Raw genomic sequence first — 25,470 nt, 5'->3', positions numbered from 1 at the left:
TTATATATATATATACATATATATATATACGTATATATATATATATATGTATATATATTATTTATATTTATATGAAAAGACTAATAATAGCAGTATGTTATGCATCGATAGCAGCAACAGCCTTTCCAGGTTCTGCAGTCACCTGAACAAAATTATAGACATTCAGCACATTCCATTAAAAAAAAAGAATGGGCTGGGGATTTGGCTCAGTGGTTCCACCACTTGCCTTGCAAGCACAAGGTCCTGAGTTCGATCCCTGGTACCAAAAAAAAAAAAAAAGTATAATATCCAGAAAATAGCAAAGTTCTGTTGCTATTGTGGTACCTGGCACAATTTATTTTATTAGCATCTTTATCATCATCTGGAAAGAGAACATTCTAGAGTAATAACATTAAATATAGCTCTGATAAAGCACAGTCACTACTATGTATCATAAAGCAGGTGCAAGATATTTTACATTCACAGAGGTATGATACAGTACCGTCCTACATCAATAATACTAGAATTAGTTTTGGTTTGAAGTTTGCTTTGTCTGCAAGTAAGATTGCTACCCCTGTTTTTTTATGGGCTCCTGTCACATGGAGAATTGTTTTCTATCTTTTCACTTTCAGTCTATGAGCTTCTTTTTGCACTAGGTGTGTTTCTTGTATACAACATATTGTTGGATTTTGCTTCTTATTCCATTTTGCCAGTCTGTTTCTCTTAATTGGTGAGTTGAGGCCATTGACATTGCTGGTTATAACTGATAGGTACTGACTTATTATTGACATGTTATTGGCCTTTTGTTGACTCTTTTTACTTTTTCACCTTCTCCTTTCAGTTTCTTGCCTTGCCTATTTGATTTGCTCTGTTGGGCCTCATGGTATTATTGCCTTCATTGTCTTTTCCTAGGATCTTGTTTAGAATTGCTTGTAGTGCTGGTTTGGTATTCATGTAGTTTCTCAGGTGTTCTTTGTTGTGGAAGTGTCTTATTTCCCCATCCATTTTGAAAGAGAGTTTTGCAGGATACGTAAGTCTAGGCTGGAGGTTGTTCTCTTTTAGTACTTGAAATATCTCATTCCAGGCTCTCCTTGCCCCAAGGGTTTGTGTTGAAAAGTCTGCTGTGATTCTGATGGGCTTTCCTTTGCATGTGATTTGTTTCTTTTCTCTTACTGCTTGTAGTATTTTGTTCTGTTGGGTTTCTGGGATCTTGATTATTATATGTCTAGGTTTTTATTGTGGCTAGTTGGGGTCCTATATGCCTCACTTATCTGAATGTCAAATTCTTCCCCTCTGTTTGGAAAGTTTTCTGTCATTAATTCTGAGAACAGCTTTTTTAAGTCATTTGTATTTTCTCCTGCTACTTCATGGATTCCTATCAGCCTTATGTTATTCTTCTTTGCATCATCTAGGAGTTGTTGGATTGATTTCTCATGATCCCTTACTGTTTTTAAGAGACCTCTCTTTTCATGGTCACTGACTGCAATCTTTTCTTCTATATCTGAGAGTCTATCTTTGCATTCTTTTATTCTGTTGCGTACACTTTCAATGGAGTCCACACTATATCTTCATGGAAATGTGCCAAGAGGCACCAGCTTATATTGCTGCTCCTTGTAATACTGGGAATTACCCCGAGGCAAATTTATAGATTTTAAGGTTACACCATTATTGAATTGCCAATACTCTCAAATCTAGAAAGTACTAGCAACCGAGGTAATATCTGGTTTTGTAGAGGTAGAAATACTTGACAACCACTCCCCACAAAAATGGTCAGGAATTCTTCAGATTCCTTATCTTCAATCCATGCACTATAGCCAGGAGGACTTAATCCCATGTTCGCAGTGCTCACTATTAGCAATGATCACAGCATCAGGAGGGAAATACTTTTCCATGTATGGTAGTAATATCTGCTGGGAGCAAGGCCTAGTATATCTTTCAGATCTTCTATAAACATATCTATTCCATAAGAAAGCTTACAGCAATATTTTACAAAATGACTACAATTAACAGAGGCAACATGGCAGAATAATGGTCAAACATTGTAACAAAGTAATTTTGGGAGTGTTACACAATTATCAGGCGGATACAAAATGCAAGAAGACAACAGATAACAGAATTTCCTTTCTGACTTTGAAAGTGACCAGAGTAGGTGTGATGATTCCTCCAATGGTCCCAGACATGGCAACAAGATCTAGTTTATCAGCATGAGGAAAAATATTACTGACCAGGGCTGGCTGTGGTGGTGCACACCTGTAATAGCAGCACTTGGGAGGCTGAGGCAGTAGGATCGTCATGAGTTTGAGTCCAGTCTGGGCTACAGAGAGAGTTCGAGGCCAACCTGAACTACACAGTGAAACCATGTCTATCAATCAAACAAACAAAAAACCCAACCAACCAACCTAAAAAAAATTACTGAACAGAAGGGAGATGCAGGGAAATGTGTCATTGTGTCTGTAAAGGCTGTAAGAGCTAATGCGATTCTCCAAATAGCTGTATTTAGCTCCCCTTCGATTTGACAGGAGTTGAGATGGAGAACAGGAAAGTCCTTGTCTTTGATTTTTGGAATGATGCCATAAACTAAACATAGTCTTCTGCAGTAACAGCTGAGAGGTTGGTATGAGGGCGAATAATATCCTGACTAAGGTTTCCCAGCTTCAAATAATTCGTGATCATTTCTGACTTTTGCACAATGCATTTCTCATTCACAGGATCTGCTCTTAAGCCCCAAACCTCCAACGCCACCAGTGTTGCCAGCACAGAAGTGAAAAAGTGGGTGCAGGACACCAGGGCAGCGAGGGAGTGGCAGCGGTCTCTCTCTCTATAGCTGGAAGAGGATGACACTGCCGAGTCCCACACCTAAGTAAGACAAAGAACCCCGAGCAGCGGCGTCTCTGCAGACCTCGGGCTCCCGCGCTATTTCAAGCTTAGGGGTAAACGCGGTAGATGCCATCAATCACACCATTTAAAAGCAATGTTCAAAACTGTTTTTATTTTTAAAAAGATAAATAAAAGCAATGTTCTGATTAGGAAGCATATAATTACTACACACGGGGGCACAGAACTAAAACATACAATTTTTCTAGAAAACTAAGTGCCTTTGATGGCTGCCAAGCAAACCATGACCCAGGCAGCCAGCAAACTGTTCCATCCTCTTCCAGTTTAAGCCCCCACTTTCAGAAATGAGCTGGAAACATCCAGTGCCTCTCTGTTCCAGTAATGGGTGGTAGCAGAACTGTTTTCCACATTCTGGCTCTGCGTGAGTGTGTGATGCAGTTTTCACCAAAGGACCCTGATTCCAAGGTGGATGTTGCTGAAAGGACCTGAGAAGCAAAGCACAGTCCGGCGAATGACGATGTTGTAGCAGAGAGCCGTAGAATAGCACACTGCACAACTTGCAAATCCGGTCTCACCCAGTCTAGAGATTATGCTATTCCACACACCAGTGCTGCCTCGCCAACTTCTCTGACCCATATCAAGTTCCAGGAAGAAAAAGGGGGAACACCTATTACTATAAGTAGGATTAAATATGGCAAAAGGCATGGATCACCCCATTCTCCTGATAGAGGTATGGGAATCTCCACACATCCCCCAAACGTACAGGAAATCTAGGCCGGGATGTCGGGTATCTCATTGTTCCAAGCTGGTCTTCTTCAGTTTCAGACTCTTCTTCAGCGTCTGGATCCTTCTCTTGTTGGACATCAGCCCTTAGTTCACTCTTTTAAAAAGCATTATCAGCCGAGTCTTCCTTGGAAAGAAGGTCTTTCACAAACTCAATAACTCCATCATTGATTTCTCTTCACTATCTTGATGTTCTTAGGGGAAGTACAGTGTGTATTTTTAAAATTATTTTTTTGTTTTTGAGACAAGGTCTCACTATGTAGTTGAGACTGAACTGGAACTCACTTTGTAGCCCAGGCTGGTCTTGAGCTCACAGTGATGCTCCTGCCTCAGCCTCCCAAATGCTGGGATTACAGAAGTGTGCCACCATATCTGGCTTCTTATCTCTTTTTGATTGTTTATCTTGAATAGAGATTTTTCTTTGTGGTTATCTTGAGCCTTATATAAAGCACCTTAAAGTCACAACAGTACATTTTAACTGATAACTTCATTTGCACATAAAACCCCACTCTTTACGTGTCTGCGTGGTCTGTTATTGATGCCACAAATGATATTTGTTTATACTGTGTATTCATTAACACAGATTTATGGCTATTTTTATGCTTTGGTCATTAAAATATATATAGCAAAATTTGAAGTATTTTATGCACCATCATTATGGTACTGCAGTCTATCTTGTGTATATATGTCCATTTAGTAGAGAGCTCTATTTTTTACATTTTTATTTTCCCAGTACTGGGGATGGAACTCAGGACCTTGTGCTTGCCCTTGTAGGGAGCTTTTTGATTGTTTTAATACATTTAAACACATATGTATTTGTCTCAGTGTTGCTACCTACTATTTGATTTTTTGATGTAAATGCCTGGCTTACTTTAGAATTTTACATAAGATATGTGCAGTGCTTATGAATTCCCACACCTTTTGTTTCTCTTGAAAATTTAAATTTTTCTTTTGGACAGTTTTTCCAGCTATAGCGGGTAGTTTTCATCCATTCAGCATCTTGAATGTATTGTCCCCTCTAAACTGCAAGTTGTGTTTTGTTTTGTTTTGTTTTTTACTGGAAATCTGCAGTTAATTTTGTAGTTTGAGTTCTTACTTTTAAAAAAAATAATGTTCATCAAAAAATAATGTTCATCACTCATGGAATTCTGTGGCACTGTGTTTGCCTTTTCTCAAGTTGATCATTGTAAAAAAAAGAAAGAAAAGAAAAAGTTGGCAGAGGACTTGAAGAGACATTTCTCAAGGGAAACAAGCAGATGTCCTATGATTTGTACAGCCTGGGTGAATCTGGAAGACATTATGTTAATTGAAATAATCCAGGCACAGAAAGACAAATATTGTACAGCTTGACCCCAAATATATGAGTGGAAAAGGTTTAAACTTATAGAAATAAAGGGCAGAATGATGGTTATCAGTGGCTGGGGCGTGGAGCAACTTGGGGAGATGTTTGTCAAAGAATGTAAGATTTTAGTTAGAATAAGTTCGGGAGATTGATTATACAATGTGATGTCTATTGAATAACTATGAGATATATTTCTGCAAATCCCTAAGAGAGTAGATATTGTGTTACTATCACAAAAACGTGAGTGTATATATTAGGTCAATATAGCCATCTCACAGTATATATGTATTTTATTTTTTTGCAGTACTGGGGATCAAACTCAGGACCTTGTGCTGTCGGGACAGGCACGGCACCACTGAGCTAAATCCCTGGCCCAGTATATATGTATTTTAAACCAATGGGTTGCACAAAATAAACATATATAGCTGGGGATTTAGCTCAGTGGTTCTGCTGCCTGCCTTGCAAGCGCAAGGACCCGAGTTCAATCCCCAGTACCAAAACTAAAGCAAAACACCAAAACAAACATATAATTTTTTCATCCATGTTTATATATGTATTTCCATTTTCCTTCATCATCACTTATATTTTTCCCCCATTAAGTTTATTGGTACATTCAAAGCAAACAATATAGTTACATTCATCATTGGGATCTTGTACCTTACATGACAGCTCTTGGTTCTTGTTTTCCCCACTCCCCTGCCCTCCCTTCACCCCCTCCACCCCTCCCTATTTACAAAGACTTTGTTTCCATGTTTTTCCTTTTCACATGCTTTTTCTTTTCCTTTATTACCTTTCCCCTAACCCTCCCACTTCCCCTACTCCTTTAGCCCTTTTCTTCCTATTATACAATATCAATTATACATTTTGATCCTTATTTACACTTTTAGTTCTTTACGCCAGAGAAACTATTCAGTATTTACACACGTGTGTCTTATTAATTTCACAGAGGAGTAGGGCCTCAATGTGCACCCACTTAGCTACAAATGTCTCTAGTTTCTCACCCTTTCGGTTGAGTAGCACTCCGTTTTATTAAAAAACCACATCTTCTTTATCCAGTCTCTAGTTGATGGGCAATTGGGCTGTTTCCAAGTTTTAGCTGTTACAGACTGTGCCGCTATCAACATGGGTGCGCATATGTAATATATATTACTTTAATGTGTCAACATTGCAACAAAATGAAATCCACACATTTCACTGAGATTTCTCTGTCTGTCAGAGCTCAATATTTTTTGCTTCCATCATGTGAAACTGCTCCCCTGTTGGGACTGTGGCAAAGGAAGAGCTTCTCCAAAGCGTGGAAGCTCTCTGTAGAGCTGCTCATAGAACTTCTAATTATTTCTGGGAATTGGGAACTGTGGAGTACTTTTTTGTTGTGTTTTTGTTCTGAGATTAGTCTCAAACGCCCAATTACACTCTGGCCTCGAAACTGCCGGTGAAATGATAATTGTGTTTCTGTGGGGAGCTAAGATCACAGCCACGACCCCAGATTTCAAAGTTGGGCCACCTCCCTCCCACGCAGGGAGTGGTGCCACAGCCATGGGCGGGGCCTGCTGTTCTGGGAGCAGGTAGCTGCTGGGGGAGAGTTTCCTGTTCCAGTCCGGGAAACAGAGTCCTTGAGGGACTGAGCGACATCCAAGCACTTGTCTGGTAAGTCCTCACGTCTGGAAGAGAGATGCTTCTGCGGTGACAGCCACACTGGAAGGCAGGATAGTTCCTGAGGCACAGGCCAAGCCTGTGGGGGGGGGCTCCGAGATCTCCCCCGAGTCTGTAACTTCTCACGCATTTCCACATAAGGAGCACTGATGATTGTTGCAGGAGATTGTTCTGAGCCATAATGATGCCTAATTTGTAAGATGCTTAAGACTGTAATTTAGAAATCAGTCTGCTATTCAGTTGTTCCACAGAAATCACAGAAAGGCTTAATGACCAGTTATTAAGTAAAATTCTGTTTCCGATAATGAGTTTGATGGATAAATGTACAAAGATGTGAACAGATGGCACCTGCTGCGCTGGGATGACTCTTCTCTCAGGGGGCTGGGCATGTTCGATGGAGAGGACAATTAGACCTCTCTGAAAACATCTCCAGTCTGTCGATCAAGGTAGGGCAATTTTCCCTTCTGAAGGTGGGGAAAGAGGCTGCCAGGAAAAGTTAACTTCATACTTCAGGGAATCATACTATGCAAGAATTAAGCAGTTCCGGTTGTTTTGGATTTGAAAGTGTCTTGTGATATTCTGTCAGGTTGTAAAAATCCCAGTGCTGTCTTCAGGATGAACTTTGTCTTCATGCTATTCTGCACACCTCAGACTTGGTGCGCCAGAAGTCCATTCTGCCTGCTTGCCATGTATTTTACCACCATTCCTGAATGACTTTTTATATTTTTTTTGTATTTCTGAAATAAGAAACATGTGATTATAGGCTATGTAATGAAGACTACAGTAGTTTCTACAAAAAAATTTATCACTGATTTAAATTTCATGGACGTTAGCTTAACTCAAAACCAGGTATTTTACCTAATTTCTGCGATAGACATCACTGGGGAAAATGTTGTATCATTATTGTTTTTAATGCTAAATCGGTCCGTGACAATTTGGTCACAGAAAATTGTTTAGGGCATCACTTTTTGAGGGCTTTAAATCTTCATTCACAGGATACAGGGATCAGGAAGGAACATTTACACACAAATGGAAAATTACCACAATCGAAAGTATTCAATAAGCCAATCTTAAATATGACAAGTTATACATATGTGTAGGGTCCCGGACAACCACCGCCATGTCCCTGTGACAATGTAGTACAGGAAAAAAACACAAGATCCACGAAGCCCAGCTGTGAGGTTCAGGCCTGGTTTTAAAGGGTATGTAGACGGAGCATGTAACCTTTTTGTTAAAGCAACTTTTTGTGAAAGGAAAATATTATTAGGTCCTAACTCATCGCATTGTTTGTATTAAGTAAAATGGAATAGGTAAGTTATTAATTACTGTGGCCCGTACAGTGTAAATGATCTGTAAACACACATCAGACTTTAGAGCTGAGCTCGGTAGTACACGCTTGGGTAGCTGAGTCAGGAGGATTTCAAGTTCGAGCTCAGCCCATGCAGTTAAGGGAAACATGTCTCAAGATAACAAACAAACAAACATCTGGAAATGTGGCTAAGTGTGAAAGCCCAGTGTAACCTCCAGCACTGGGGGAAAAAGTGTGTAAGACTTTGGAGAACCTGGAAGCTGAGAAAACATCTTAGAAGTAAATTTGTGAGGAGGGGTAATTAATTACACGTGAAGAAGTTTGAATTTTACTTTCTATAAAACATCCCGCACATGATCTTTCCATACAGAATCGTGTGTCTTGACGGTTTACGTTAAGTCCTGGACCGTCATAAAATGGCCTCTGCGGACTGGCGATTTGGAGTGATCTTCCTTTTTGAGATCGGCATCGGAGCCTCGGGGAATTTAGCACTCTTGTGTCACTATTGTATCCTGTGCTGCAGGGGCTGCAGGCCCAGGTCCGCCGATGTGATCCTCAGGCACCTGACTGTGGCCAACACCCTGGCCATTCTCTCCAGGGGAATCCCAGAGACCATGGCAGCGTTCGGGATGGAAGGCTTCCTCAGCGATGCCGGATGCAAGCCGGTGTTCTACGCTCACAGGGTGGGCAGGGGTGCGTCCATGGGCAGCACCTGCCTCCTGAGTGTCTTCCAGGCAGTCGGCATCGGCCCCAGGCGCTCCAGGGGGGCAGAGCTGAAAGCGAAGGCCCTAAACCACATTGGCTCGTCTAGCGCCCTCTGCTGGGGCCTGCACATGCCGCTCAGCGTCAGAGTTCCTGTGCTGGGGAGCGACACAGGGGTCAATGGAAACATCACCGAAACTGTTGATTTCCAGTGCTGTTCAGCTACGCTTCCTGACAAAGATAAAGCTTCGCTGTTTGGGGTGTTGACACTCTCCCACGACATTCTGTGTTTGGAGCTCATGGTCTGGGCCAGTGGCTCCACGGTTTTCATCCTGTTCAGGCACAAGCAGCGGGTCCACCATCTCCACAGCCACAGCTCATGCAGGTCTTCCCCCGAGACCAGAGCTTCTCAGAGCATCCTTGTCCTGGTGAGCGCCTTCGTATCCTTCTATACCCTGTCTTCCACCCTTTATGTTTCGTTTTCCTTTTATTTTGAAGGTACTTGGTGGCTGCTCACGACCTCTGCTGTCAGCAAAGCCTGTTTCCCACTGCCAGCCCCTTCATTCTCGTGACTCGGGAGTGCTCTCGATGCAGGCTGATCAAGAAGAATTAAATCAGCATTTCCACTGCTCAGATGCATGAATTTATCTGCTTATTGTGCGCTCCATCCTGGATCCACTCATGACCCAGAACCTTAAGAACACTTATGAGCCGGGTTTATTGTGAAGAGAGGTGAAAAATTCATATCAAGAACTTGCATTTCTCCAATTAGTAGTAATTAATGGTAATACAAATGGAATCCTTTACTATGTGTGTTTTGGATATAATTTTATTTAAAAATTTGAATTTTTGTGCTTCCTTGTTATATTTTTTATATAAGAAATATATTTCTTAGCTACCTTCAATACTTTAAAAAAATCTCAGTATATTTTTTCAATTTAATTAATGTGTGTATCTTTGGTTACAACATGCTTATGCTAGTTTTGTTTCATTTAAGGTCCTTTTGCTTCTCTGATGTCTCCACTCTTGTCAGATCCTTGGTACAACCTCGTATGTCAGACCCAGATTTCTATTTTATGTTTTACTACTAAGTCATGACAATTTTTTTTTTTTTTTTTTTTTTTTTTTTGTGGTACCGGGGATTGAACTCAGGTCCTTGCACTTGCAAGGCAGGCCACCGAACCACTGAGCTAAATCCCCGGCCCTCATGACAACTTTTTAATGCAAAAAATAAAACAAAAATTCACAGCAGAATAATAAGAGAATAACAGTGATTAGTACACTGTGTGGAGTTATCTTTTTTTTTCAGACAAAAATCACATTTATTTCAATAGCTCAAAGTGCAAATTTGGCAAGTCAGTTCACAAAGTTTCAAGATACGGGTTTAAATATAAAGAAAACTATACAAAAATGAAAGGGAAAAATAGCAGAAATAAAGTTGAATTTTTAAAGAATTTCAGTATTTTGAAAAACCTTCTGAAATATTCCATCTACATCAAATCAGAAATGTTTTAATTTATAGATACCAACAGTATCACAGTGTACTGCGATAAAAAATAACTCCCTAAAAAGATCACCCGAAACTGCTCAGCGCCAGCCAGGTTCTTGGTATTGGCTGCTCCTGCAGTTCCACTTATGTTACATTTTAGGTGGATTCTAAAAAATATTTCAAAGGTAAGGCCAACACCATTACTAAGAATGCCCAACATGTATCTAACAGACTTAAAGACACTGTCAACTTCAGGTGTCAGATAGCACTGGGGGAAAAGACAAATAATACTTTCATTATTGAAAACCTTCAGGTTAGCAACATGGCTAACCGTGCAAAAACTGTACTTACTTATATATTTATGTATTTATACGTACACAGACCTTGTATGTAAAGTAGAAAAAGTTCCCACTAAGAAGATAAAGGTTGTTAATGTTCTTTTTATCACTCAGCAGCCAAGACGTGCATTTCTGCTTGTGGAGTTATCTTTAAAGTAGTTACTCAGAGTAAAGACATTGACAAAAAAATTTCTCTCTTAAAACACGGTCCCAACACAAAAACAGACATGTGGACCAGAACAGAGGAAGCAGAAACAACCCCAGGCACATTCAACTAATAGGTCTTTGGCCAAGGAGTCAGAAACACACACTGGAGGAAAGACAGCCTCTAAGAGATGGTGCTGGGAAATTGGCTGTTCACATTCAGAAGACTGAGTTCTAGACTCACCTGTCCCACCATGTACTAAACTAAAATCAAAATGGATCCAAGATCGAAATGTTAAAACCGAAACACTAATCTGCTAGAAGATAAAACAGGCACAACTCTTGAAGTCATAGGCATAGACACAGACTCTGAATAGAACCCTCAGGACACAAGAAATAATGCTGCGAATCAACAGATGGGATCATGACTATTTTAAAATATAATTTTGTAAAAAGTCGCTACAGTTTTGACACGTCACTGTAATTATTAATGTTGTATGATGAAAATATAAAATATCTCCATATTTTTCTCTTCCAGTCCTTTATTTCCTTTTATTTACAGTTTGTGTTCAATGTAAGATAATTTCAGAACAAAAAATTACTATGAAGCGAGCAAAAAATATAATCTAAGCAGTTGTATAGCAGTCAGGTAAGAAGCAAAAGGGAGCCAGGTGTGGTGGAGCACACCTGTAATCCCAGCACTAGGGAAGCTGAGGCAGGAGGATCGCTGTGAGTTTGAGACCAGCCTGAGCTACGTAGTGAGTTCCAGGTCAGTCTCAGCTACATAGTGAGACCCTGTCTCAAAAAAAAAAAAAAAAAAAAAAAAGAAGAAGCAAAAGGGAATGTTTGCTCATACACAAATAGTTTGGGATCTGATTGTTCCGGTTGTTGCTGGGTAGATTTCTAAGGATGGAGGAAATGGAGGTTTATCAAGACTATTGTGGCCTATTTGACATTGAAACATGTGACAATTACTGCCTGACCATAAGGACAAACAAGTTCCGGGAGCATGTTATTATTATTGTTGTGGCTTTTGTTTTTTTGAGGCAGTCTTGGTAGGTAGTTCAGGCTGACCTTGAACTCACTATGTAGCTCAGGCTGGCCTTGACCTCATGGTGATTCTCCTGCCTCAGCCTCCCAAGTGCTGGGATAACAGGCACGTGCCACCACATCTGGTGTGGAAACATTTTTTTTAAGGTTTCTGTGTATCAAGTCAGTTGTTCAATATTTATTGTGTTATCAGGTCCACTTTGAGATTTAGCAGCAGATTCTAACCATCTAAGAATTCTGTCTGATAATAGAAAGTGTTCAGAATATGTACCTATTTTTCATAGTTTTCTAGGAGAATTTACAGAAAGAATATAACATTTTTGTGACTTTAATGCAAGTTAGCTCGTAGTCTTTACTTCTTAAGTGTTTGATTTACATACAGTTTGTCTCTCGTTCACATATTTCCCCTTTATTTATGTATTGGTACCAGGGATCGAACTTGGGACCTCACATTTGCTCCTTGGGGCGGGAAGTATCCAGTCCATGGTTACCCCGGCACCTGCCAATTACTACATAACTGGTCAAATTAGCATGCGATCTAATGACAGGAAAAGCTTTTCAGTTTCTCAGGGAGCAGTTGTAGCTGAACAGTAGGAAACTTCGTCTAGGGTGTAGTGCTGACAGACTCTATAGATGATTTACACCAGCAGGAGCACCTGCTACCTCCTTCTGCTGTACGATATAAACAGAATCAGGGAAACTTACTATAGCCACTTCTGGGTTCCACTAGGCCAAGCGAAAACTGAATTTTTATTCCACATCCCATCTTCTATTCCTAGATAAAAATCTAATCTTGATTACAAGGTAGAGTTTTAAGAGTCCACTTTCTTAAGTCACACTTCAGGAAACCACCCGTTTATCTTGGGTGTTATCTCTCTTCTTGTACACAGAACACCAGCATATTTAATACCGGCATTCACCCTCGGTCAAACCCTTCACATGCCTTCGTTCTACTCAGATTTGGAACTCTCCAGGTTTCTGTGTTCAGAAAATAAAGCGTGGGTTTGGTAGATCAGATGGAGATTAGTTTCTTCCCTGCCATAAAGACTTCCGGTTGCCGGAAAGTTGAACTGGATTTGGAAAATGGGGAAAGGATAGAGATTTCTTGGCCTGAGTCAATCACAGTAGAGATCAGGAAAGAATCCAGTGCAAGAGGACACCGGCTGGTGACTGCGGGGTGCCGCTGTCGGCCTTGCTGGTGGGATTTGGGGCAGCGGAAGTAACCTGGGAGAAGTCCTTTGCAAGTTGCAAGTTCGGTTTGAAAGCCTCTGCCCCTGCAGGAGCAGAGCCGGAAATAGCAGCCCCAGCCTCAGCCCGGCCACCGTCGGCGTGCACAGGTGCCCTCTGTCGGTGGACAGCAGGTCCTGCTGGGGCGGCATGAAGAGGTCGGCTGGCTCAGGGCTGGCGCAGGCAGGGTATCTGCAGCGTGCCAATGTGTTTAGCTCCAAGTGCTGGAGGCAAGTTTATACCCATGAAACCACCATCAAAATCAAAGCCATCTGAATCTGAATTTTTATAATGGAACGAAATTTAGCCATCTACCGAAGAAGTAAAAGCAAGAAACTTTTGTTGGTTTTTGAGACAGGATGTCACTATACAGGTCAGGTTGGCGTTGAACTCTCTTTGTAGCCCAGTGTGACCTTGAACTCCTGGCAATCCTTCTGCTTCAGCCTCCCAAGTGCTGAGATTACAGGTGTGCATCGCCACTCCTGTGAGGACACAATTTTTTGGTGTGTGTGGGCGAGAAATATGCCCTGTAGGGCTGGGGATGTAGCTTAGTGGCGCCGCTCCTCCTGGCAAATGCAAGGTCCTGAGTTCAATCCCCGGTACCAAAACGAAAACAAACAAACAAACAGTCAAAAAGTCCCGGAGGACATGGGTTTTCCCTGTGCTCTAATATTTCCTTTCAATGAAATCTCTTGTACGTAACATTTGTGAAATGGGTCGCTTAGGTCTGTTGCCCTTTTCGGATTCTTCACAGTTTAAAGCCAATACCCACGCACATCGGCTCCATCTCCCCTTTCCTGGAGTTAGGGTCTCAGCCCAAGATGCGCTCATCACAGGCCTGCTGTCAGGGAGCACCTGAAACAGTACAAAATCAATGACTTATCCACACCCATCGTTGCCAATACATCTCGCTTCTGCTTGTGTTTTGCTTTGTTTTATTTGACTTTATTAGCAGCTCATAAGATTAAGCAAAACAAGAAAATCTGAACTGTACACTACAGCTTCTTATAAGTACTGCATTCGTCTCCAGAATTCGTCTTGGAAAACTGAAACTTTCTTACCTCCAGTCAACACCTCCTGTTTTCTTTCTTTTCTCAGTCCCTAGAAATCACTATTCTCCTTCTGCTTCTGTACGCCATGCAAATGTTATATAACACATGACGTTTGTCTGTCTGAGCCTTTATTTTATTTTGCATACTGTGCTCCAGGTTAATTCTCATTGCATATGACGGGATTCACTGCTTTTTTGTTGTTGTTGTTGTTGTTGTTTTGAGACAGGGTCTCACTACGTAGTTGAGATTGACCTGGAACTCATTATGTAGCCCAGGCTGGTCTTGAACTCACAGCGATCCTCCTGCCTCAGCCTCCCAAGTGCTGGGATAACAGGCATGCTCCACCACACCCAGCTAGGATTCACTGCTTTTTAAAGGGTCGATATTATTTAGCTGCCCGGATATAGCACACTTTGTATGCATTCTTGTATCAGTGAATACATAGGTTGTTTCCCTGTTGTAGATATTGTATATAATGATGAAGTAAACACTGAAATGAAGGTACATTTTTCAGAGCCAAATGTCTATTCTGTTGGACATATTATGAAGCTGGGCTGCTGAAACAAAAGTAGGAGCATTTTTAGTTTTTTTAAATCTTTTTTATTAAAGATTGCAAACACACATGATAACAAGAAATGAAGATACTAAATAAAAATTTCAGATATACATATATATGACAGCAAAAAAAGGATATGAAATAAACAAGAATTTATGTAACACAGAGACAATATTTTTGAAATAATGTAATTATAAATAAAACAAAGTTACATATTATACTTGAGAAACTGTCCTCAAAATTTTAGGATTTATAAACTCCTTGGTTTTATTAATTGATAAATATCATATACTTGCTGATTGTACCACTTACATTTTCTAACAAAACTTCCCACAGAAAAAAATATGTTTGAAATCCAAAAGCAACTAAAAAAATTCACATTTTTAAGATCAGATTTTTCTGTTTCTATTATTATTATATCCCATACTTATCTTTATTATATTTTTATAAGCATAATGATAGAATTTCACACCAATAGATATGTAATATTCTTCCCAAACGAATGACTATGAAGTCAAGCATGTAATTTAAAGAAATCATAAGGTTGCCAGAGAAATTATCAATATGCCAAATGTGCACAATCCTACCACATTCATGCCCATGTTTCTCATTTAATAGTGCACACATATGTGTAAAAACATACCTCCCACACACATACACAATGCATATTTTCTACAATACAATATACACTTAGGTATAATAAAACAGTGCAGTGATGTGTGGAATGTTGGTGATTTGTATGATTTGAGAAAAAACAAATACCTTTGAGGGAGTTGGAGAATTTGTAATATGTACCAGATGCTAAATGATATTAATGATGAAGTATAGTTATAATAAAATTTACTTAAAAATTAATATTCATCATCAGCAGAAAATAGGTACAAAGATATATTGATAACATAACAACATTTGTCTTAACAAATTTCCAACCAAACAAGCTGTAGTGATTAAAAAGGAAATTTCTAGAAAGCAGAGATGAAAGAGGAAAATGACAGATGGGTCTTAAATCTTTTCATACTATTCATATATACAGATTTCATAAATTCTCAAATAAAACAAAGAAAATGAGAACCAAAATAATTCATCAATTTGGTAGACCAACATATAGAGACAAGGATCAATGTATTGATAAATTTTAAAATTATGAAATGTAAAGCCAGAGATTTAGCTCAATAGTGCGGCACCTGCCTAGCCAGAACAATGTGCCGAGTTTAATCCCCAGCATCAGAGGAAGAAAAAGAAAAAGGAAAAACAGAAGAAAAGAGGAAAAAAAGCATATATACTTTCTGACATACTCAATAAATTAAAAATAAATTATTTGTTATCTCTTCCTCTTGAATTGTTCCCTTCACAAGGATGTAGTGAACTTCTTTGTCTCTTTCAATCAGTTTACAATTGAAATTTACTTTGTCTGTGAATAAGATTACTACCCCTGCTTTTTTTTGGGGGGGGCTCCTGTTATGTGAAGAAGTTTTCTGTCCTTTCACTTTCAGTCTATGGGCTTCTTTTTACACTAGACATGTCTTGTATACAACATATTATTGGATCTTGCTTCTTAATCCATTCTGCTGGTCTATTTCTCTTGATTGGTGAATTGAGGCTGTTAATATTGATGGTTATAACTGATATATACTAACTTATTATATCATGGGTTTTTTTTTCGCCTTCTCCTTTTAGTTTCTTGGCTTGCCTATTTGATTTGCTCTGCTGGGCCTCATTGTGTTGTTACCTTCATTGACTTTTTTCTAGGATCTTGTTTAGAATTTGTTGTAGTGCTGGTTTGGTAGTCACAAAGTTTCTCAGGTGTTCTGTATCATGGAAATATCTTATTTCCCCATCCATTTTTAAAGAAAGTTTTGCAGGATACATCAGTCTAGGTTGGAAGTTGTTTTCTTTTAGTACTTGAAATATCTCATTCCAGGCTCGCCTTAACCTAAGGGTTTGTATTGAAAAGTCTGCTATGATTCTAATAGGCTTTCCTTTGCATGTAATTAGTTTCTTGTCTCTTACTGCTTGTAGTATTTTGTTCTTCTGTTGGGTTTCTGGGATCTTGATTATTATATGCCTAGTTGTAGATTTCTTTTTATCACACCTAGTGGGAGTCCTATATGCCTCACTTATCTGTATATCAAATTCTTTCCCTCTGTTTGGGAAGTTTTCTATAATTAATTCTGTGAACCGCTTTTTTAAGCATTTACATTTTCTCCTACTACTTCTTGAATTCCTATCAATCTTATGTTATTCTTCTTAGAATCGTCTGAGTTGTTGTATCAATTTCTCATGATCCCCTACTGTTTTTAAGAGACCTCTCTTTTCACAGTCACCGACTGCAATTTTATCTTCTATATGAGATTCTATCTTCGGACTCTTTTATTCTTTTGTAAACACTCTCAATGGAGTTTTTAATCTCCTGGATATCTGTTTGAATCTGTCCTATGGATTCCATTTCTTTCTTGTATTGGGCATTTATTGTTTCCAATTCTTTCTTATGCTGGGCATTCATGGCTTCTATCATGGTCCTGAGCTCATCTATTTTCCTCTCAGTTTCTGTTCTAGAGTCACAAATTATAACTTTCATTTTGCTCATCTTCTCTATGATTATCTGGGAAATTACTTCTGTTTTATATTTCTCTAGAGCCTGACTGATCAGTTTTGTTACTTCCTGTGCCTTGAGTTCAGGGTGTCCTGATGATTCACTATCAGACTTTTCATCCTCATCTGCCACACTGTTTGCCATTGGTGAACCGGAAGTCTGTCCCCGTATCTTGCTTAAGCGTTTTCTCATTTTTACTATTGTTGTTGGGTTGCCCTTAGTTTAAACTTTAGGTTATTACCTAAATCTTCCTGATATAGTTGGGCTGCAGCCCATGGGTCTCTAATGACTCATAGACATTCTCATTTTCATCATACTGAAGAAAAAAGCTCATTGAATCAATCACAATCCTTTATCCTGATTGATACAATCAGCACCACAATATAATGAAGCACAATTTGCAAATTGACCACTTATGGTAATCATCAATCTAGCACCTTCAAACCATGTGAATCTAATCAAAATCAAGAAGCAATAAAAAATATGCTTACAGTAAAGAAACTTTTCAATAAGGATATTTACCATTTACAGCGGGGGCTTAAAACAGAGTTAAGACAAGAGGAGTAGGTAAGTATAAGAATTAGAGAAAGTTTCATATGAAGCCAAAAGACGTAGAATGATCAGACAATTGTCAGGAAATTGTTAGATTAAAAAAGAACAAACAAAATAGAAATATAATAACCCTTAAGTGAGGTAGAATAACATAGGAAAAGAACATAAAGAAAAGAGAAAAAAATAAAGAAGAAATCTGAATTAGGACAAGAGCAGAAACAAAAAGGGAGATGAGGGATACTATAGTGGAGTAAGAGACTGAGTTAGAGAAAGAAAACAAAAAGAAAAAAGAATTTGCAGAGTAGGATAAAAAAAGAAAGAAACAAAAATGAGTTTGAAGGGCCTCTTTCAGACTATGTCACTGCTGTCATAAGATACAATATGTGCTGCCATGTGCAGAGCCGAGTCCCCTGACCTCAGCTAGCTGGTGGCAGAACCCCACGACGCAGACTGAGCTCGGGCTGCAAGGCCCAGACTGAGTTCCCCGACCTCCTGAAGGGCTGAACTCCACTCAGTTCTACTATACGTTTCCCCCACCACTTCTTTAAAGATGTTCAAAGTTGAAAGCGCCAGAAAATACTCTTTATGACCACCTGTGCCTCTACAGAGTAGGTCCAAAGACTGGCACAATCAGGAGGTCTAAAAGCACGAGGGGGAAGGTTGTGGGGTTCAGGGGTGCCCGCACGGTTACCTTTCTGGGGCTGAAGATGGCGGCAGCGGCGCCAGCAGGGAAGGGCGTGGCTGAGAAGACCCTCTGGCGCTGAAGATCGGAGCATTTTTAGTTTTTGAGAAAACTTTCCTATTTTCTGTAGGGGCTGCTCTGATTTATATCCCTACAAAGCGCACACAAGACTTGTCTCTTCTGTGTCCTCACCAACACTGGTTGCCCTTTATTTTGGTCGTGGCAGTCCCAACAGGAGGCAGGTGATAGCTTTTTGTAGCTTTGACCTGTGATTTTACTTACCTGGATATTTGCCATGTTCTCCTTTTCATATACCTGTAGACTACTGGTATGGTATCTTCAGGGAAAGCCTGCTCAGGCCCACCACTCATGTGCTAATTTGGTTATTAGAGTTCATTTATATTTTGCTATTATGTTTTTGGACTTCCCTGTATATATATTTCGGATGTTAACATCTAAGGAAATGTAAGCCCTGAAAAATCTTCTTTCTGCAGGTTCCTTTTTTTTTTTTTTTTTTTTTTTTTTTGGTACTGGTGATTGAACTTGGGTCCTTGTACTTGTGAGGCAGGTGGCAGAACCACTGAGCTAATTCCCCAGCCCTCCTGTAGGTTCCTTTTTAATTCTTTTGTTTCTTTTCCTGTACAGAAAATGACAGTCTGATGTAATTCTACTTATCTATTTTTGTTTTTGTGACCTGTGGATTTGAAGGCCTATGTACAAGATATTAATTATACTAATGAGACATTCATTATAGAGACAGTAGTGAGTAAATGATAAGTTTATCATTTACTCTAAAATAATACAGAGATAGAATGTGTAATTTTAAACTGGAGATATTTTGGGCCAGAGATTTAGCTCAGTGGGTCCAGCACCTGCTTTACAAGCACAAGGACCTGAGTTCGATCCCTGGCACCAAAAAAAAAAAAAATCAATAAACTGGAGATATTTATTTTCCCATGACTGCACTGTATGCGAAATTTCAAGAACGGTACCATTAATGTGCAGCTCACTGTTCTGGGTGTGGGGATGTGGAGAAAGTGTGGGACTGAAATGCCAGCGTCCTGGAATGACATGGACCTGGTAGACCAGTTGACCAGGCAGAAGCAATGGACGCATCAGCCTCAAATGCCTCCTCCAGATGCAGGTTTGAAGCCCACAAATTCTTTCACAGATAAGCTGCCTTTTAATCCAGTCTGTCTGCTTCACTCTGTTTTTATTGCTGATTTCATTTCTATTAACGGTGATACAGTTATTGCTTTTAGTGGATCTTTAATATATGTCAAAATTTGGCTTGTCTTTGATTTCTGTTGATATGTATTTTGAATGGTGACACAGTTGGTGCTTTTAATTGATTTTTATTGTACGTCAATATCTGGTTTGTCCTTGTGTCTTCATCATTACTGTGGTTTATTTTCTCCTTTCTGTCGCTGGGGATCAGTCCCTCCAAAACCCTCTCAAATAAAACTGGAGACATGTCCATCTCAATAGACAAACCTCAAAAGAGACACGTAAGAAGTTTGAAATAAACAAAGCAACATGACTTTTACAAATTCTATATTTGTCAGGAACTGACATCAAATTTCATCCATTCCTATGGCAGAGAGATGGAGACAGAGCCTGCAAATGATTGCGGAATTTCTGACAAAATATCAGCAGGCACATTCGAATCTGAAACTACCAGAACCCCTCAATTTTTCTGGTATATTTTTCTCCCACATTTCCGGGAAGTCTCCTATCCTTCCTGAGTGGATATTTCTCATAGAGAACAATCAAACAGTCAACCGGTATATCCAAAAATGTTCAACAATCGGTAATCAGCAGGAAAATACAAATTACAACCACTATGGGTTATGGCCTTATTTTGATTAGAATGGCTTTTCAGATAAAGGAAACCAGGTGTGTAGAGGATGTGGCAAAAGGGAATCTTACACAGTATTGGTAGGAATGCGAATTGAGACTACTACATTCATTGTGGTAAACAATATGGAGATTAAATATAAACCTATTGCATACTCCCTCAATCTGTCTCTCTGTTTTTTTTGTTTTGTTTTGTTTTTGTTTTTTTTTTGGTGCTGAGGATCAAACTCGGGACCTTGTGCTTACAAGGCGGGCAGCAGAACCACTGAGCTAAATCCCTGGCTCTTTGAGTGTCTAAAGGAAATTAAATAAGAGTGTTGATGTGATAGCAGAATTACCATGATCCCTGCCGTGTTTTTCACACTATGAGCCACGGGTAGATGAACCGACACAGGAAACATGGCTTATAGTCACATTAGAGTGCTCACCAGCTGTAACAAATGAAAACTTGTCATCTGCACAACGGAGATAAACCTGGAAGGCATTAGGCTAAGCAAAATAGGAGAGACCCAAAAGAGTAAAAAGGTCCTGAAAATGTGGAGTGTAAAAGTTTAACTCATGGATGTAAAAAAGTAGAATGTTTATCACTGGCTAAGGCATGGAGTGATTTGGGGAAATGTCAAACGACACAAAATTTCAGTTAGGAGGAGTAAGTCCAAGAGACCAGTTGTACTACTCAGTGACAATGTGTCAGGTTCTTGAAGACCATTGAGAGTTCTTTAAGTGCTTTATCACAAAACTGGGGGAATGTATATATTAATTGGCCCTCTCTCTATATACCCACTCACATTATATACATGTTTGAAACCGTATAAAATAAATATAGTCTGGTCAGGGATTTAGCTCAGTGGTGCCATGCCTGCCTCTCAAGTGCAAGGTCCTGAGTTCCAGTCCCAGTACCCCTCACATAGACGTATCAAATAAATACATATGATTTTAGTGACAATTAGAATTGCAAAAATTACGTGTACACACTTCGCTGAGATGCTCTCACCTTCCCACACCACGAGACTCTGCCTCCAGTCATTTCAGCAAAACAAGAGCTTCTCCCAAACACTCAAATTGCGTGTGTCTAGAGATGCTCACAGAATCTTCTAATTGTCCCTGGGAATTGAGAAGTGGAGAGAAAGTTTATTTCTTTTAGTCACAGTGACCCAGTGATTCACTGCCATTTGAACACGGTTCATAATCACTCTTTGGAAGGATGATGCAGTGGGCTGACTGCACCTCCAGGGGGCGGAGGTGATGTGATAATTGCGTTTCTGTGGGGAGCTGAGGTCACCACCGCGGCCCATATCTCAAGGTCTGGCCACCTCTCTCCCACCTGAGCAGGGGATGTCACGACCGTCACCTGGGCTTGTTGTTCTTGAAGCCGGAAGGAGCTGGTGAGCCCTTTCTATTTCAATTTGTGAGGCCAAGTGTGGAAGGGAAAGCGCTGTGCCTGTGTCTGTGTCTGGAAAGCCATCGTGTCCGGGAACATAGTATATCTGGGGGCACTGGTGCCACACAGGAAGGAACAGAAATTCCTGAGGCAGAGGCTGAGCTTGTGGACCAGGGCCTGGAGGTCTGAGGTTCCCAAACTAGCCTCTGATTTCTCTTCAAATGTTTTCGTGTAATCAGCATTGATTACGTTTCTGGGAAACCGCTTCGAGTCGGCTTGACACCTGATTTGCAAGATACTTAAGGGCGTGACTCAGAAATCAGTCTGCTATCCAGCCTGCTTCACAGGGAGAGTTAAATAATCAGTATTGTTTCTTCAGTAAAATGTGTTTGTCATAATGACTGTGATTGCATAAATCGAATCAGATATTTTCTGTGTAAACAACAGTGTGATCAGTTGGTAACTGGTGTAGCATGCAGATTTTTCTCTCCCTGAGTTTGACATGATTAGCGGAGCTGATGATTAGGCCTTTCTGAAAATACCCATACTTTGTGGGTGGTGGGACGCTCTTCCTTCCTGAAGGGAGGACAGGAGACATGTGAGATTCATATACCACAAAAATTAAGGGGTTCTGGTTGTTCCAGATTCAAATATGCCTGATGATATTTTGTCAGCTTGCAAAAATTCCCCAGGCATTTCCAGACTCTGTCTCCATCTCTCTGCCACAAAAATGTAAGAGATTTGATACTTGGAAGTTTCCTTTTGCCGGCTTGCCTTGAATTTTAGCATCATTCCCAAAGTGCTTATTTCATTTTCTTTGTTTTTCTAAAATAAACGCACATAACTGTAGGCTATCTATTGAGTTAGTTTCTAATGCGAAATATTTCATCATATATTTAAACTTTGTGTCCTTTAGCTTAGATGAAAACCAAATATTACCCTTCATTTCTGTGGCAGATGTCATTGGAAAAATATCACAGGGCCCTTTCTGTTGCTATTTTAGTATGGATCTGTAGTCCCTAAAATTTTTTTGTGATAGGAAATCGGTTAGGGTGCGAACTTTTTTGTTTTTGAATCTGCATTCACGACTCGTGCAAGTATATAGAACCATTCATAGAAGACTGGGGAATGATCACAGTCAGATTTATTCAATAGCAGATTTCGAATATGACAAGGTACACGTATGTTTGGGTTATTGAATGACCTCCTTGCCTATCTGGTAATACAGCATGCAGAGAATCACAGTGCCTTGCAGCCTGGCTGTCACGAGAAAACCTGTTCTTCATGGATATTGAGCTGCATCACATCACCTCCTTTTCTGTTCAGTCATGTTTATGAATAAAAAGAAAAAGATTTAGGTCACAACTCATCATATTGTGTGCATTAAATAAGTTAGAAGAAGTAGGTCACTGTGGTCCATATCTTGTCAGTGCCCTGTAAAGAAACGTGAGAGACTTTGGAAAAGTCTTATGGGAAATCATATGTTAGAAGTAAATTTCTGAGGAGATTTGATGGTAAGCGAATGGTTTCGAATTTAATGTGTTATGAAACACCCTACAACTTATCTTTTCACACAGAATCATGTTATGTTGGGATGTTTACATTAAATCCTGGACCGTCATAAAATGGCCTCTGCGGACTGGCGATTTGGAGTGATCTTCCTTTTTGAGATCGGCATCGGAGCCTCGGGGAATTTAGCACTCTTGTGTCACTATTGTATCCTGTGCTGCAGGGGCTGCAGGCCCAGGTCCACCGATGTGATCCTCAGGCACCTGACTGTGGCCAACACCCTGGCCATTCTCTCCAGGGGAATCCCAGAGACCATGGCAGCGTTCGGGATGGAAGGCTTCCTCAGCGATGCCGGATGCAAGCCGGTGTTCTACGCTCACAGGGTGGGCAGGGGTGCGTCCATGGGCAGCACCTGCCTCCTGAGTGTCTTCCAGGCCGTCGGCATCGGCCCCAGGCGCTCCAGGGGGGCAGAGCTGAAAGCGAAGGCCCTAAACCACATTGGCTCGTCTAGCGCCCTCTGCTGGGGCCTGCACATGCCGCTCAGCGTCAGAGTTCCTGTGCTGGGGAGCGACACAGGGGTCAATGGAAACATCACCGAAACTGTTGATTTCCAGTGCTGTTCAGCTACGCTTCCTGACAAAGATAAAGCTTCTCTGTTTGGGGTGTTGACACTCTCCCACGACATTCTGTGTTTGGAGCTCATGGTCTGGGCCAGTGGCTCCACGGTTTTCATCCTGTTCAGGCACAAGCAGCGGGTCCACCATCTCCACAGCCACAAAATCTCATCACGACCTTCCCCTGAGACGAGAGCCACCCAAAGCATTGTCATCCTGGTCTGTGCCTTCGTGTCCTTCCATGCCCTGTCTTCCATCATTTACTTTTTGTTCCCCCTTCATTACGAAACTGCCTGGTGGCTGGTCAAGACCTCTGCTGTCAGCAATGCCTGTTTCCCCACTGCCGGCCCCCTGATTCTCCTGAGTCGCGAGCAGTGTGTTTCCAGGGTCATTTGGAAGAAGTAAGCCGAGATCTCATCTCGTCACACATGTGAATTTATCTGCTTTTCAAGTGCTCCATCCTGAACGCACCCCTATTTGACTGAAACTTAATAAGTCTTATTGCAGCGAGAGGTGTTGCTATGATAGAGCTTCTATTTTCATAACGAGTAGTGATTAGTAACAATATGAAATAAAATCTTTTCACTGTATATTTTTAAAAATTTCTGTATTTTTTTTGTGTGTGGGTGTGTGTGGTACCAGGGATCGAACTCAGCACCTTGCACTTGCGAGGCAGGTGGCAGCACCATTGAGCTAAATCCCCGGCCCTTTGCTATGTATTTTGATACAGTTTTATCTTAAATTTGAAATATTTGTGCTTCCTTAATTTTTTGCTTGTGTAAAAGTCTTTATTTTTATTCAGTGTAGTTAATATGTATGTCGTGAAGTATAGTATGTTTAAATCTGTGTTCTCTCATTTAAAATTTTTTATTTCTCTCTTCTCTCCAGTCTTGTAGGTTCTTTGGTATAACGGGTTATGTCAGATCCAGATCCCTATTTTTTTTCATTGTTTATTGGTACATTTTAGGTATTCAACATGATGCCATTCATCATTGGGAATTTGTCCCTGTACATGCTATATTTTGGTTCTTCTTCTTCGTATTATTTTTGGTATCGGGGATCAAACGTGGGTGCTTGTGCTTGTGAGGCAGGCGGAGGCACCACTGAGCTAAATTCCTGGCCCGCTGATCTATAGCTTAAAAAAATATTTACAGAAAGAATATAAGTGTATTTGTAAATTTAATGCAAGTTTGCTTCCGGTCTTCGCTTTCCAAATGCTTGATTTACACTTTTGGTTCCTTCTTACATTGCCTTTCTATTGGAAAGATTTACCACTTTCCCTTTAAAATGTCTGCATGTTTTACCGCGAGAAGTAGCTCACCTACGCAGACGCGGGAAGAAGCGTTCTGAAGTTAGCCGAGTTGAGGCATTTCTCCAGACCGGAGTCGGTTCAGTTAAATGAACCCAGGGCTGCAGGAGAGAAAGTGGTGAGAACTGAGGACCACCAGGCTTTGTGAGGAGGAGCAAAGCTTCCTCATGCTGCCTGGACCTGGGGGTGAGTTCACGTCCGCGATTGCCTTGGCACACATCAGTTGCCATTTGAAAGGTCCAATGCGACGTCAAACCCGAAATCACGGAGGTTTCCAAGAGAGTGGTGATAGCCCAGCGATGGGAGATGTTGTCCTGTGCTTACCAGGAGATTAGTACGGCCGAAGAACACCTCTGATCTGCAGGAGCCTTTGGTCATTTCCTCTAATGTACATGTACACGAGCCTCGGAAGCTTTTTATATCCCCTGTGCATTAGCCTTCCTGATTTAAACAGACCAAATGCAAACTCAGTCTCCAGAAAGGGCCCATCATGGCCAGGTGGATGCAGAGCTGT

The 25,470-nt window shown here is 40.5% G+C and overlaps 2 protein-coding genes and 1 pseudogene across 2 annotated transcripts; 2 read left to right on the top strand and 1 right to left on the bottom strand.

Annotated features, from left to right (window-relative positions):
* Window positions 1-1,636: 1,636 nt before the first annotated feature.
* Window positions 1,637-7,265, bottom strand: LOC104857280 (annotated as a pseudogene).
* A 1,052-nt stretch (window positions 7,266-8,317) lies between these two features.
* Window positions 8,318-9,216, top strand: LOC104857281 (vomeronasal type-1 receptor 2). The gene is given in 2 exon segments (XM_010617063.2): window positions 8,318-9,149; window positions 9,152-9,216. Coding segments are annotated over 2 exon segments (897 nt in total).
* A 13,933-nt stretch (window positions 9,217-23,149) lies between these two features.
* LOC104857282 (vomeronasal type-1 receptor 2) lies at window positions 23,150-24,052 on the top strand. The gene has a single exon (XM_010617064.1). The coding sequence runs from the start codon at window positions 23,150-23,152 to the stop codon at window positions 24,050-24,052; it is 903 nt and encodes a 300-aa protein (XP_010615366.1).
* The last annotated feature ends 1,418 nt before the right edge of the window (window positions 24,053-25,470 follow it).

The sequence above is a fragment of the Fukomys damarensis genome, unplaced genomic scaffold (assembly GCF_012274545.1).
Source record: "Fukomys damarensis isolate Sample0158 unplaced genomic scaffold, DMR_v1.0_HiC HiC_scaffold_19, whole genome shotgun sequence".
Classification (NCBI taxonomy): Eukaryota; Metazoa; Chordata; class Mammalia; order Rodentia; family Bathyergidae; genus Fukomys; species Fukomys damarensis.
This window is presented reverse-complemented; position numbering and strand designations above follow the sequence as displayed.

What these genes read in the sequence shown, in the direction of transcription:
- LOC104857282 (XM_010617064.1), top strand. Translation starts at nt 23,150, where the DNA reads ATGGCCTCTGCGGACTGGCGATTTGGAGTGATCTTCCTTTTTGAGATC.